General features: G+C 35.6%; 2 protein-coding genes across 2 annotated transcripts; both read right to left on the minus strand.

Moving 5' to 3' along the window:
- Nucleotides 1-1,169: 1,169 nt before the first annotated feature.
- Nucleotides 1,170-2,653, minus strand: LOC114750523 (uncharacterized). Its single transcript, XM_028939115.1, has 5 exons — nt 2,600-2,653; nt 2,013-2,523; nt 1,711-1,915; nt 1,435-1,625; nt 1,170-1,333 (listed from the first exon to the last, which is right to left on the minus strand). Exons 1-5 carry the CDS (start codon nt 2,651-2,653, stop codon nt 1,170-1,172), a joined length of 1,125 nt encoding a protein of 374 aa, XP_028794948.1.
- Nucleotides 2,654-10,963: 8,310 nt separating this feature from the next.
- Nucleotides 10,964-11,332, minus strand: LOC114750531 (extensin-like). Its single transcript, XM_028939126.1, has one exon. The coding sequence runs from the start codon at nt 11,330-11,332 to the stop codon at nt 10,964-10,966; it is 369 nt and encodes a 122-aa protein (XP_028794959.1).
- Between the last annotated feature and the right edge of the window lie 3,472 nt (nt 11,333-14,804).

A 14,804-nucleotide genomic window follows, 5' to 3' on the forward strand; every position in this document is an offset into this window, starting at 1 on the left:
GAATTCCTAGTTGTAATTCTTGGTTTGGATTGGAATTGTTAATATTTGGATTGGTATTTATAAGTTTAAGTATTTGGTTTGTAAGTATATTTATATTTATAGAGATTATGCTTGAAGTAAATTCAACAAGTAATTAATATTCTAGTTGAGTATTAATTTAAAACGAGTAACTTCTCTTAATCACTTGAGTTACTCTCATATCATTGAACAAATTAGAATAGGCATTGGTTTATTTTCAAAGGGCATCTCATCATTGATTGGTATTGGGGGAAGGACCAGAGACGATGCCAGAAGAATCACTTGGTAGTGGAAGGAGCAGGGGCAACCACCGGGCTTGGAAGGGTTAGAGCTAGAGACAACGGGGGAAGACTGAGGAGCCGTGCTTGGAAGGGTTAGAGCCAGAGACGACGGGGGAGGACTGAGGTGAGGTTTCACTAGGAGAGTGGGTAGGAGCTGGACAGACTACAGGTATAATATTCCACACAAACCCATTATAGCATGAATAATCCTACTAAACCGCCAAACCCGTTTTGCCTAAATCGGGTAGTATGAGATTTCGTAATAGAAGAAGATAGATGGATGGATTATTAAGTAGGGGTGTAAATTTTAACAATATTCATAATCTAACTTTGGATCCGTCCATTGGCTAAAAACTAAACATGTTTGAATTAATATAATTAAATGTTCATTAAATCATGACAAGGCTGTCTTTATACATGCGGCATCTAAATATATATTGTAAATGTTTGTTTACAGTACGTAAATTTAGCCAGTAGCAATTTCTAAGTTTTCTCTAAAATTGTCAAGGTACTGAAAACCAGACCGGTAACTGAACCGGTTAAGGCAGTGGGTCAAGGGTTAGTGGGTTAGCTCAGAGTCAACCCGGGAGTCAGACTGGTGAGAAATTAAAAAAATTAAAAATATTTTAAATTCTTATCATACCATCCAACAATTCAATATCTACTTAGTACCTTGAATTACTAACAAAATAATCATATATTTACAATGTATTTTCAAGTTCCAATATTCTTTACATGAGAAATTAACATCACATTGTCATACTACCACCCATGTCATCAAAATGCTAAATATTCATCCTAGAAAACTACTAAAATAGATATATGATTAACAAAATATTTTCACCTACAATCATTTGATCACCAAACCAACTAATAATTATCAACACCAAAGTCATCATTAACTTCATTTAAATCTATGGGCATTGAGACACTAGGAGGAGGTCGTGAAGCTGTCAAAGGACCGGCAAAACAACTTGGAGCAATATCATCATCATTCAAAGATGGAGGCTCAACAATATGTATATCTTCATCACCTATAGATGACAATAATCAAATTATTAATGGTCATGTGAAAAATTAGTTATAGACTTTTTGTATAAGAATATAATCTTAATGGAAGAGATAAATTATAAACCTTTATCATGCCTCTCGTTCCCCAAGGTTGATGCAGTTGCGATATCTTCACTGGTGGCAACTCTTTCAAGATTCATTACATCTAGATTATCAAATTCAGGAGTTGGATCTTCAACCACCCAAAATTCAACTTTATCAATTGATTCATAATCAACAGGATCATAACTTGTCTTCTTCTTGTTCAAGATATCCCTTTAATGAGAAAATGCAAGGAAATCAGCATCAATGAATTCTACACTTAATAAAAGCATTCATAAATCATAGCTTTTAGTATTACCTATCCTTCAATCTCAGATTGTAGTTTGTAAAAACTAGATCATTTAGCCTTTCATGTTCCAATCTATTTCTTCTTTTGGTGTGAATCCGCTCAAATAAGCTCCAATTTCTTTCGCAACCAGAAGAAGTAGACGTTTGGCTAAGAATACGGATTGCAACTTGTTGCAATTCCGGAATAGAACTCCCATAGAATGACCACCATTGATCTGGACAATAAAATAAAAGATATATAGTTACATTCATATATATGATATCAAATATGTGTCAACAGGTACTTTTGAACATGACATTAAATATACTTACGATGATCTAGTTTTTGAGATGCTTTTTCACATGAAAATCTATCAAAAGAGTCCTTACGATCTTTATAAATAAACACTTGCTGCATCATCGTGCAATAGTCAAGATTTTCATTAGAGAATGACTCAAAGACATCAATCAAATGTTTTTGCAATCTGTTCTTTTTGATCAAACTTGGATTATACAAGAACGCAGGATTCAACATATAAGCTGCTGCATGAAGTTTTTGCTTCAAATACCTATCCCATCGAGCTTGAATAATTCTAGTATAAGGTTTGTATAGCTCCTTATTCCTATGAAAGATGTCCTTGATTCCATTTTTAGCCCTTTGCATCCCCTCAAAGACATAAGGTAATGAAGGTTTTTCATCTGAATCAACAATCCTCAAAAGTCTCATAAGCGGAGACACAATCTTCACAACTTGGTAACATTCATTCCAGAACCGATTATCCAATACGGTTGCACTAAAAGTTCTCCCAGCTTCAGTTCTTGCTAACTTGTGATCCACAAAATGCTTATCAATCACCAAAGCTTGCAAGTCATGTTTATGCAAGTATATGCTATGCAAGGTAATGAATGTAGTTGCAAACCTTGTCACACCAGGACGGACAATTTCCTTCTAACCAGGTCTTTTCCTTAGCCATGACAAGAAAATTGTATGATTATATGCAAATATAGTAATTTTAGATGCCTTTGTTGTAAGTGTTGACACATGAGGCAATGAAGCAATATCTTTTAAAACAAGATTCAAACAATGGGCTGCACAAGGTGACCAAAAAATAGTTTTATATTTCTCTTTAATCAACTGCCACATGCTACATAGTTAGCAGCATTATCAGTTACCACATGGACTAGATTTTCAGGACCAACCCATTCAATAACTTCACAAAACAATGAGAATAAAGTTTTCGCATCTTTAACAACATCTGAAGCATCAATTGATTTCACAAATATCATACCATGTATGGAATAGACTAAGAAATTGATCAAAGTTCTTTGTCTGACATCAGTCCAACCATCAGCCATAAGTGTACAACCATTTTCTTTCCATTTTGCACGATGACTTTCAATCAGCAGCTGACATTCTTTTTTCCAATCTTTCAACAAGTTAACTCTAAAATCATAAGCATTAGGGGCCTTAAACCCAGGCCCAATTGCAGCAATAGCATCAACAGCTTTTTGAAAAAGAGGACAATCAAATGCATTAAATGGAATGCAATTAACAATAGCCCACTGAGCAATAACCATCTTGGCATTATATTGTGCTTCTTTAGTTGCTAATACACTCTTCAGGCTTGGTTGGGAAAGAGAAGTTGTTCTAGGAGTAAAGTAATTATCAACCCTCCCAGTCTCAAGAGCTTTCCTCTTGTTACCACTACTCTCAACATTGCCTTTTCTAAATTGAGGTGGAGCAATTGGTTCCTCAATTTCCCTAATTTCAATGTCCTCTTCTGCATGATTCACAGGTTTTTTCTTTGCCCCTCCTAGTAAAGATTCTTTTCACTCTTGCACTTATATCATGAGGAACTTTCTTACAAGAAGAAACTTGACCAGAAATACCAGCTAGATGCTGTTTCATTCTATTTATCCCACCTCCTCTGTAACTTGATGCACAAAAGAGACAAGTAAAAACATTTACTTTTCCCTCTTTCTTAAGAGAAACATATGCCCATGTAGGATCGGTTTTACCAGGCCCATGTGAGGGTGCAGTGGTAGTGGGATTATTGGTAGAACCAGATGCAGGGATAGGATTCTCATTTGCTTCAATATTTGTATCATCCATGATCAATAATCTCGGCACAAATAATCCAACAAAAACTACAGATTAATAAAATACTAAAACAGAGTCAGAGCAAAATCATAAAACCAAAATAAATTAATAATACCAATCTATCTACGGCATTCAAAATCTATCAATTAAAACCATATGAGAGAAAGAAGGCTTTCTAAGTATAGTGGGGCTAATTTGTAACAAAGCCATACTCTATCCAAGTGGCTTCCTTCAATTCTGTCTAATCACATAAACATGAGCCATTTTTCAATTACCTCTCTGGTAGCTTTCAAATTTAAAACAGAAAAAAAAACGACAGCCAATTTTTCAATTACCTTCCTTCAATACTGTTTTCATTCGACTCACAGAGACCGTAAAATGGGCAAACACAAAAATTGAATTCTCATGATCACAGAGACCGTAAAATGGGCAAACACAAAAATTGAATTCTCATGATCACAGAGACCGTAAAATCCATCAGTATATCAGCTAAACAATTTGCTTCATAAAATCCATCAGTATAACACAAGCATCGTAATCTCTTCAACTGATCAAATTATATCATCCAGATGAAAGCTATAATACATTAATGCTATTACATTGGTTGATTCTCCCATTACGTTTACTTATCATCAGGCCCAAGCAGAAAGAAAAAGAAAGAAAGGGAGCTCACGAGAGGTAATCATAATTGAAGCAACTGAACGGTAATCACAATCGCACTCTAAAGTGTAATAGAAAAAATCAAAACCACATTCACAATCTGAAAAGAAATCGCAAACCAGAACGGTGGCACTGGAGCTCTGAACGCTGGTGGAACTCTAAACGGCGATCGCACTCTGTCTCTGTCAACCCGAACCCGTCATGAATGAGCCACGGCGAAGTTACCACCACTCTGAACTCTGAAAATGCAAGCAAAAGTGGCGAGCCGGCGATAGAAGAGGGAAGCTAGGGCAAGAAAATGGTTTTACGGGGAGAGAAGGAGGGAAAGAAATTTGCGAGGGAAAATCACAAAAACAGAGCACGAAGTGAGCGGCGAAGCAATAGGGTAAGGGGAGTAGGGGGCTCTGGCGTCATCAGTCAGAACTCAGAATCAACTTTTGAAAAAAAAAAAAAATTCAACCCAAGGGAAAAACGACGTCGTTTTGTGTCCAGGCCATTTTTTTAAAAACAACCCGGTGCAACCCAGTAACCCGTCGGGTTAACCGGGTTGTTCTCGGTTCACCCTGGTTCATTCTGGGTCGTACCGGTTCGATGTGACCCCGGTTCACACGATGAACCAGACCGGTTTCCGGTCCGAACCGACCGGTCCGGTCCGGTTTTCCATACCATGAAAATTGTTATAGATTAACCGGCCAAAATCTGAAAATCTTGAAAATATATTCACTAATGTCATTAACTTATATTAACAACACTGCTGAGAATTAATTACAATAAAATGACGTCATAATTACTTAACCCTCCAACATGATTAATTAATATGATTTAATTACTTGACCCTTTAGTATGATTAATATGATTAATAATGAAAGTAACAAACGATTTACTAACAGTATTTTTATACAATACAAAATAAAATATTCCATTCAGTTTTATTGAAAACTATTTTGAAATTAAAATAACTTATCTTACTATGTAGTACACACTAATTACCAGTGTCACCTGAAGCAAGCTAGCTCAATTGATAATGGTTAAGAATTCAAAGTTTATATATTTTTAAAATTTTAATTATTAGGATATAAAGTAAAACTCATGCATATTTTTTTATATCTTGTAAAATATAAAATCTAACAATATTATTTCATTTTGTTGGAAATATAGAATGAAGGGGAGAGGGAAAAAAATGAGAGAGGTGGTTGGGAAGGAGTGGGGTCATTAACTGCAATTCTCTCCAAGTCTAAAGAAAAAGGAAGAAGGTGTTTTTTTTTTTTTTAACCACCAAAGGAAGATGGTGCTGATAGAATGGGTATTTGTTTATAAATTTTGGTGAAATGAAAGAGGAAAAGAAGAGGGGGGTGACAGTGGCATTACGTGCTATGACAGACAAAACTCATTCATACTTTGAACAAGTTTTCAATTTTGTTAAAAAAAAAATTCGTCAGACATGAAACTCGTTTTCCACCTGAACAACTTCTTTGAAAATTTAAACTCGTTCTTAACTATAGTATTTAGGAAAATGTTTTTTATAGTATAGCATCATGGTAATTTATTTTACCATGTGTAGCATTTTGATAAAAATGTTGTTCAGCTCCCATTATGGGGTTGATTAAGCACAGATGTTCTCCTGCCCAAAACCGTAGCCAAAAGATTACAGACCTCAAACCTCTAAATTAAAAGCCAAAAAAAAAAAACGAATCGTTGGTTAGTTCTTTTTTTTTCTTTTTCTTTTCCTATGCATAGGTATTTTTTTATTGGAAGTAATCATATTCGAAGCAATATCGGGCACTAAATGTAGGCCTCACTCTTAGTGAAAATTCAAACCTTAGTTCGTCATATTGTGATGAACTAACCTTTTCTATTAGACACAATCCTATTGGTAATTTTACTATTCCTCATGTCATTTTTTTTTTACTATCCCTTATGACATTTTGACCCTGACCTATTTTTTTCTTTTAGAGCCTGATGGGCTTTAAATAGCCTCAACTGTTTTTCACTTCTTTGTGATATTGTTTAGTCTTGCCCACATCTTTTTTGTTTAGATATGTTGGGCCCTTCGTGGGCAAAAAAGAGTTATTATGGGCCATGTTGGTAAAAAAAAGCCATAATTGGGCAATAAACTGTACAACTGACCGAATAATTGGGCTTATATTTTCGCATTCACATTTTAGCCCGCCTTTTAGCGTTCGTTGTGGCTTCTAAAATAGTACTATTAGGATTTTAATTGATCAGACAAAGCTTCTTTACGAAAGTGATTAATTTAGATATTAATAAATTAAAAAAATAATAGAAATAATTATGTTTCTGACCATTCAAGCAAGTACATTTGAAAAAATGATAATAATATTGTAGTCTAGTGGTATGAAATTCCTCTATATCAATTCTTAATGCAGAAGTACAAGTTTTGTTACGGACTTACTTCCAATATTCTCATATGTCTGGAGAAGTAAAAGCTTTGTTTTAATATATTTGAAGATAAAATGACAGGTAAGCCCTTCAAATTCAAATTTGCAAAATAACGTACGAGGGTCAATTAATGTCCTTTCCTGTCAGCACAAAAATATGATAGACAAAGATGCTACTACACGATCGAATATTTAGACATTATTGGTCATGTTTAGGAGAAATACTGAAAAAAAGGACTCAAATATATACACCTGTTTATGCTTCAAATTGTATTCAAAAGACTGACCCTTCAATAATTTGAGGTCTTTTCTAGGGGCCAAACAAAGATATCATAATACATAGAACCTCTCTCTCTTTCACAGGACCAGTACTTAGGAGAAAAGCAATGGTCAAGCTTATTAATTAAAAATAATAATAAAGACTATGGCTCTCTTGACACGTACTCCTCTTATTTATAAGTACTTCTATCATATTTTATACATACCAGAAAAACTTTAAAATGCATTAACTCTCTATTAAAATATAATAACTTTCCAACTTTACACTTATTTAATATATATACCTTTCAAAAAAATAACTATCTATACTCTAATAAATAAAAGACAAAATGGTATATTCATGCTAAAAATTTAATAAAATGACTCATAAATATGATACAAAAAACATTTTTTTCTCTGCTCTATAAATAAAACCAGAAGAGTATATGCAAACGTGCCGTTGTCATCAACTAAAACTAACAAAAACTTTACTATCGACTTGACTAATAGGGTAAACAAGCATTAACTTGTCTATTTCAAGATTCTGCTCAAAAAAAAGTCATGATGGCATTATTAAAAAAGTTAAAGCTAGGAAATGTTGGAAAAGGCATTATACTATGCCTCGAGGCGTAGTGATAAGTCCTGAGCAATCATCATCTGCAGGATTTAACCTAGACGCAAAACAATTGTTATATATGCTGCTTTGTTTGTTGGCCACTTATAGCCTTCTTTGTCTCCTCTCCTTCACCCTCATGTATATTCCAAAAATGAAAAAGTGCTAGAAATAATTACAAATGCATAAAAAGAAGTTGGATATATAGATGAAGAGTGGGAAGGTGTAGGTGGTGTTGGATACTGAAAACGAGTATGGATGAATATATAATTGGACAGCGAAGCGGCGAAATCGGTGTTCTTGTTGAATTGGATTATGCTAAAATGATGTGCGCAAAAATTATGGTTGAGTGAGCAAATGCTAAAGCTGCACATATTTGAGAAAAGTAAATTATATAATGATGTCTGTCTTATGGCTGAGATGAGAGTTAGAGACAAGAGAAGCTGAGGTGAAGTATCTTTTGTTGTTGGGAAGAGAAGGGAACCGAACAAGGGAGGAAAGAGCATGAATCAATGAAATTAAAGGGGAGGGATTGATTATCTCAGAAGAACCGAAGCACAGCCACAGGGGAAAAAGCCCCCCAGAACAGCAGTAAATTGTATAATAATGTACGTCTTATAAAGCGAAACTTGTTAGTGTTAAAGGATATCATGCTTTTTCAAATCACATACAGTTATTGCAATGATGTGGCTGTGGGGCACGGGAGATCTTCTTTTCTTAGTGAAACAGCGGCACGCATATTCTAATTAATATTTGGAACCCTTTAACGTTAGACGTTTCTTCTCTAACGACTACTGTTTTGACAAAAAGGGCTGATTAAATAAACGAAGCTTAAAAGTGATGAGATCACAGCTTGATCCATGTCCGAATTATACTAAAACTAGTGCAAAGGTTTGAACATTGTTCAACATAGGCGCTTCGGATTGATTAATGCGTTGGGACTGATCGATCTTGTGGCTCTAGTATTCTATCAGCCAAGAAAGCATAATGTATACTTGGTAACCACAACCTTTGGTAAGGGGACTATTATATTATTTTGGAGCGAACATTTAGCAATCTATAGGTGGTTTTTCTATGAGCACATATACATGTCTTCTGTTGGACTTTTCTGTACTGCTCGTGCTAGACATGGGGAGCATGAATGAGAAAAGGTATTGAGAATCTTGTAGGTGGCTTTGTTTCCGTGTGGAAGTGGTTGGAGGACGTTAGAAGAGAGAGCGAGGACATCTCAGGGGGCAGTGAAGTCATTTCCCGACATTTGCAAATCCCACTTTAATACCCACATTTAAACACAGTATAAAGCACCTTTTTCTAGCAGTCTTCGGGTGCAAGTGAGTGGGATTAAAGAGCTTAATTCTAGCTTCTGGCATAATAAGAAGTAAGACTTCGCCTAACAAATGAACAAAGACTCATTTGTATACACCAAAATATTGGTGGATGTGGTCAAAGGTAAGTTAGCTTTTATGTTAAATATATTCTCAATCGAATTGATTATTAATGATGAATTAAAGTCGAATTGGTGTATTGACTGTTTATCTGTCATTTACAAATTTCACTAACAGCGACGCCAAGAGAAAAGAAACATAATGATGAAGGAGCTGACGCACAATAATAATTAATCCGATCAAGCTTGTAACCAAAACATCTTTGCCATTTTGAACATCTCGTTTTTGGGGAATTTATTCCCTTTAAAATAGAAGAAAAATGGGAGTTTAGAGAGATTTGCCATTTATGTTTTGTATGTTAAAGAAAATTTATTTTTATCACTCACAATCATTATATTTTGGGAATCTAATGGAAAGCATATGTGAATAATGCGTCCGTAATTTGTCCAACGCCCCACCACACATATCCTTATATATATGTATATGTATATGTATATGTATATATGGATATACATATATATACATATGGATCTACCATTCTAACTTCTAATTACAAAGTGCTTTTGGCTACTTCTTTTTCCTATAATACTGGCACACCTAGGAAGTTCTTTCAAAGAGTAAGTAGTTTTTTGAGTTGTGTCCCTAATTAAGACTAGAGCGAAAACCTCCATTGATGTGATGCCTCAAAATAAATTACATTATTAAGTGCATAGTTTTAGAGATTAAGTAGATTTTTGAGCATGTTCTTAAGACCCAAGTGAAGGCTCCCTTCTCTCAATATATACCGAAATCATAAATGATGTGTTCAATATCTAGAACCAGGCAATAGATAATCAAAATGCGGAACCCATTAGCTAATCTTTATGTTTATGGAACCAAATTAAACAAGGACAGCAAATTAAGTCAAGCCCAGACGCAAAACACTTGATATTTCATCTCTGCTAGCTGGAATATAATATTATTGCCCTACACAGTACACGCGCGCACGCTTGCATGATCTTCCTAAGGACCATCTCACTTCAAGATCTCTGGAACTTTACCGGCCACAAACTGCATCAACATGAAATTGGGGATGAGCATACAATCTAATAAAGAGATTGCCATACTTTTCCTATGGATTTGGAGCAATTAAAATTTAACTTTATTTGATAAAATGGATGAGAAATATGAACAGTTCTTGTCAGTTAAATTCTTTAATATACTTTGACCACAAAACATGTAACACTGAATACTTAAAGAAGCTCGTCAGAACTGATATGTCGGAAAAAAACATTGAAGCCGTGTCTTTCTATTGATGAGGGGTATGCGTATAAATTATACTAGAAGAAAACGCTATAGTGTAATGAGCCTGATAAGTGTATGAAATGAGGGATCATGGTCTCTTGTGAAAGGTGTTGTGGGCGGTTGGGATTGGAGTGGGAATTCCTAAAGAAGTGGTGGAGATGTGAGTGTGAGGATGTGGCCTATTTGCCACGGCGTAACTTTCATTATATAATTTTTACTCATTATTTACATGTAGGGTGCTATTTTCAATGGTAAATGAAGAAAGAAAAAGCAAGACTAATAAACCTGACAAGAAAGAATGGAATTGTGTGGGTGGAGTGTTTTGATGCTAAAAGGATTGGTAGTGCAGGTATTGGGCAATTAACCTCACAGTAAAGTATATAACGGTGAATATCTTATGATTGAGATGAGAGTAAAGGACAAAGAGAAGCTGAGGTGAAGTATATCTTTTGTTGTTGGGAAGAGGAGGGAATGGAAGAAGTGGCTTATAGCCGTTGGTGCCTGAATTAAAGTCTCAAGAATGGAAGACAATACTAATAAAAAAGGAGTAGCTTGATATGAATTACCTAATAATGAAATGAGACTCACGGAGGAGTTGGCCTTGGTGTGGTGGAGAAGATGTCCTGGGGACCAGGGATGGAAGTGCTTGAAGTTCTTGGAGGATTAGGGTTCTGAGTTGGAGGAGTTGGCCTTGGTGTGGTGGAGAAGATGTCCTGGGGACCAGGGATGGAAGTGCTTGAAGTTCTTGGAGGATTAGGGTTCTGAGTTGGAGGAGTTGGCCTTGGTGTGGTGGAGAAGATGTCCTGGGGACCAGGGATGGAAGTGCCTGAAGGTCTTGGAGAATTAGGGTTCTGAGTTGGAGGAGGTGGCCTTGATCTTGAAAAAATAGCCTTGGCATCAGGGATTCGAGTCCCCGAAGGTCCTGGAGGATTGGGGGGCTGAGAAGAACTCATGATGCTGCTGCTGGAGAGAGTGATGAGAAGGGAGAGGGATATAGAATTTAATTTGATGAGGACTGTGTGCTTTGTGTTTCAATGAAGAAGGAAAGACCAGAGAGCGTTCTGTGAAAAAGAGTACTGAATCAAACAGTGAAGAAGATGAGAGAAGAACCCAAAAAAATAGTGTGACGAGGTTTCCTCCCCCCCCCCCCGGGGCCTTTTCACAAAGCCATAACAATGACCATATTGCGAGGATGCTAAAAGACTGACCTTGACTTCCTTTTTCCGCTTCTCCTAAAACTCGCGAGGCAAAAGAAACTTCAAAAGGGATTTTCCTTAGTGATTTCAAAAGGGAAATACAGACCCTAAAGCAGGTATATGTATTTGCTTTCCCCACACACACACACACAACACACAATAGATACATGTGAAGCCTATAAGGTGATATTATGAGGGAGAAAGATGAAAACGGCAGAGAAAAAGCAAAACACAGAAGAGAGAAAAATAAAAACTTGGGGCAGTAGCGACGTGGGAAGAGGCAGAGGGCATGGCAGGGAGAAGAGAAAAAAGGAAAGTGATGATGTGTGAAGAAGGAAAAGGACAGGAAGAGGGGAGAGGCTGCTGGGTTTAAAAGAGAGAAAACACACTAGTAGTGAGAGGGAAGGGTCGGTTAGGGTGGATTGATTCTTTTCAGGTATTATGAAGTTTTTTTAACGTGAAAATCTAGTACGCTCACACGCACGCACATGTATAGCGAGGAACGAGCCGGCAGGCAGTATCTTGTGTGGCAGAGTATGGCCCATATTCAGCTCCGCTTTTTGTCGTTTTTGTATATAATCCACAGCTAGAGAAGGCGCGATTTGCGCCACTGTCGGCTCAGCGTTTGGGAATTAAAGCATCCGTATATTTCTGAAAGTCCCAAATGCCAAGAAAGCTCATCTCAGAAACACCAGCCCTCTGGCTTCTAAACCCGGCCCCCTCCTCAAGCAAAGCCTCACACCAACGCCAGTAACTGGAGATTTCGTCATTTTTGGTGCTTGCTTTTGTACCATCCAATTTTGTCCCGTAAGTGATTCTGAGAACTCGTCATTTTGAGTACACGGTAATGGATAAGGGAGTCTCGACCTAAAAGTATATAGAATACACATAGTGAAGCGGTGGGGGAAAAGAAAATTACTTCATCCAATCCTTAATATAAGAGTTAGTTTACTAATTTGAATAATAAAATTTGTTTACTTGGTTACTTATAATAATTAGGTGTTATTTTTTCTAAAATATCTTTACTAATAAGCGTTAATTATAACTATTATTAATAGAATCTTTAACGTGTATAACTACTACAAAGACTATTAAAATATATATATATATATATATATATAAGAAGTAAAAGAGGATTAGTCTTATATTTATAACGAAATTAAAAATCAAACCAACTCTTATATTAAGAACAGTAATTAATTAAAACAATCCAGCAAAGCAGCTCAGCCCATGTTGGAAAATGCTTCACAGTTACTCTATAAATTCAGATCATGTTCACTGCCTTGGATGGATATTAATCATCCATTAATAGTATGCCTGGCTTTCATTACTGAGTTTGGGGATGTTGCTTTGCAACCCGACGCATCCGCTCATCGATCGGCTTATTGGCCTCACCGCTAAATTAAACAATACGATATGACCAACGACCTATTCAAACTCGCTCTGATATCCCACCTTTCTCTCAAACCCACCCACTGAGAGGCCAATATCTATGGAATCCAAGATAAGTATAAATATAAGGGATGCATATGCATGCATATGAACATATGTTGACGTAATCGTAGATACCACTATTAATGATATAAGCATTAGAAGTTTGCAAATATAAAAACATATTATGCTTATACCCTCTCCCTAACATTATAAATAACTTTTTTGAATTATCTACTTCACTATTTACACATTAAAAAACAGCAAGAAAGAACACCTTTTTTCTTTGGGGAAAAAAAAATACTCAACTATATACACCTATTTATGCATCAAATTGTATTGAAAAGACTGACCCTTCAATAAGTTGAGGTATTTTCTAGGGGCCAAACAAAGATATCAAAATACGCAGAACTTTCTCTCTTCACAGGACCAGTACTTAGATTGAAAATAATAATAAAGACTGGGGCTCTCTGACACGTACATCTTCTGATCCTATTTATAAGGTACTTCTATCAATATTTCATACAAAGCAAGAAAAATCTTAAAATGTATTAACCTCTATTAAAATATAACAAGTGGATTCATGACTAACATATAGCGTATGATGATAATAAACTGAAACCATGTGTAAATTAATAAAACTGGGGAATAGGAAGGGTTGAAGATTGAAAACTAGAGAAACTCGCATTACACAGATACATATTTATTTCTAAAATCTCCATCCGCCTTTGCTAATTGAATGTTATTTTCTATATCGATCCATAGTTTTTAACTCAGTTACCCCTAATGATCATCAGCATAAATGTATGTTTATGCAGTAATATTTAGATACATTTACTTTTCAGGATTTTAAACAAAATTTGATATGACCAGATATAAATCTCCTGCTGCATTACATATAGTTATGCAAATGGCACATGCTTAAAGTAGATTGTTTCATGTAGATTTTATATTTTTTTTATTGATATCTATGATGACTCTATCATAAAGTTGAGTGATTTACTTGGAAAAAAAATCTATTCATTTTAAAATAATCAATCATTGCACAAATTTTTTGTAGAGTGATCAAGGGGTTGTGAACAATGTAGGATTAGATGGATATAACTTGCCTGATACTGTACGTGCTTGGTTTTTTTGCATTATATTTAAAACTATTTATTTATTGATAGTTCTAATTTGTAAAGTGATTATACGAAACAAAAGACAGGTTGCATTCCATCCCATCTTCTGCCTACTTAGTTGTTCGGAGATACAGAAGCATGGAAAGAAGTGTGGAAAGCAAAAGTTGGCCACAAAGAAACAGAAAAGTTAGGAGATTAGAAGGATTAGATACCTTCATCATCATTTCCACCCCTGGACGGAAAGTGAGGGTGCCCTGTGAAAATGAAATGGAATTGTTTTCCTCTCTGTAGTTTGTCTTTTGTTTAGTTTGTGTTGGCTATTATTTGATGCTTTGTTTGATTCAAAGATTGCATCCCCTCGTTCTGCGTTTCTCTTTTTACAGATTGTGAGCGTAATATTTTTTTTGTTAAAAAAAATTCCGTAGAAAAACATGCTCCATTTCCCCTGACTTTATGTAATGCACAGACTTAAATCTAATTATGTTATTGATTATGTAGATATGGACGAATGTGTGTGCGCGCGCCCCATATATATATAAAGCCATGAAGTAGTGGTAAGTTTTGAGATCAAGTAAAGGTGGAATGGCATAATTAAAGCTAATAAGAATGTTTGGACTTTGAAAAAGCATCTACTTAATGAGATGCTGAGCATCACGCGGAATGTGGATGACGAACAA

Source organism: Neltuma alba, unplaced genomic scaffold, assembly GCF_004799145.2.
Source record: "Neltuma alba isolate B1F8T4 unplaced genomic scaffold, ASM479914v2 tig00001102_pilon, whole genome shotgun sequence".
NCBI classification, from domain to species: Eukaryota; Viridiplantae; Streptophyta; class Magnoliopsida; order Fabales; family Fabaceae; genus Neltuma; species Neltuma alba.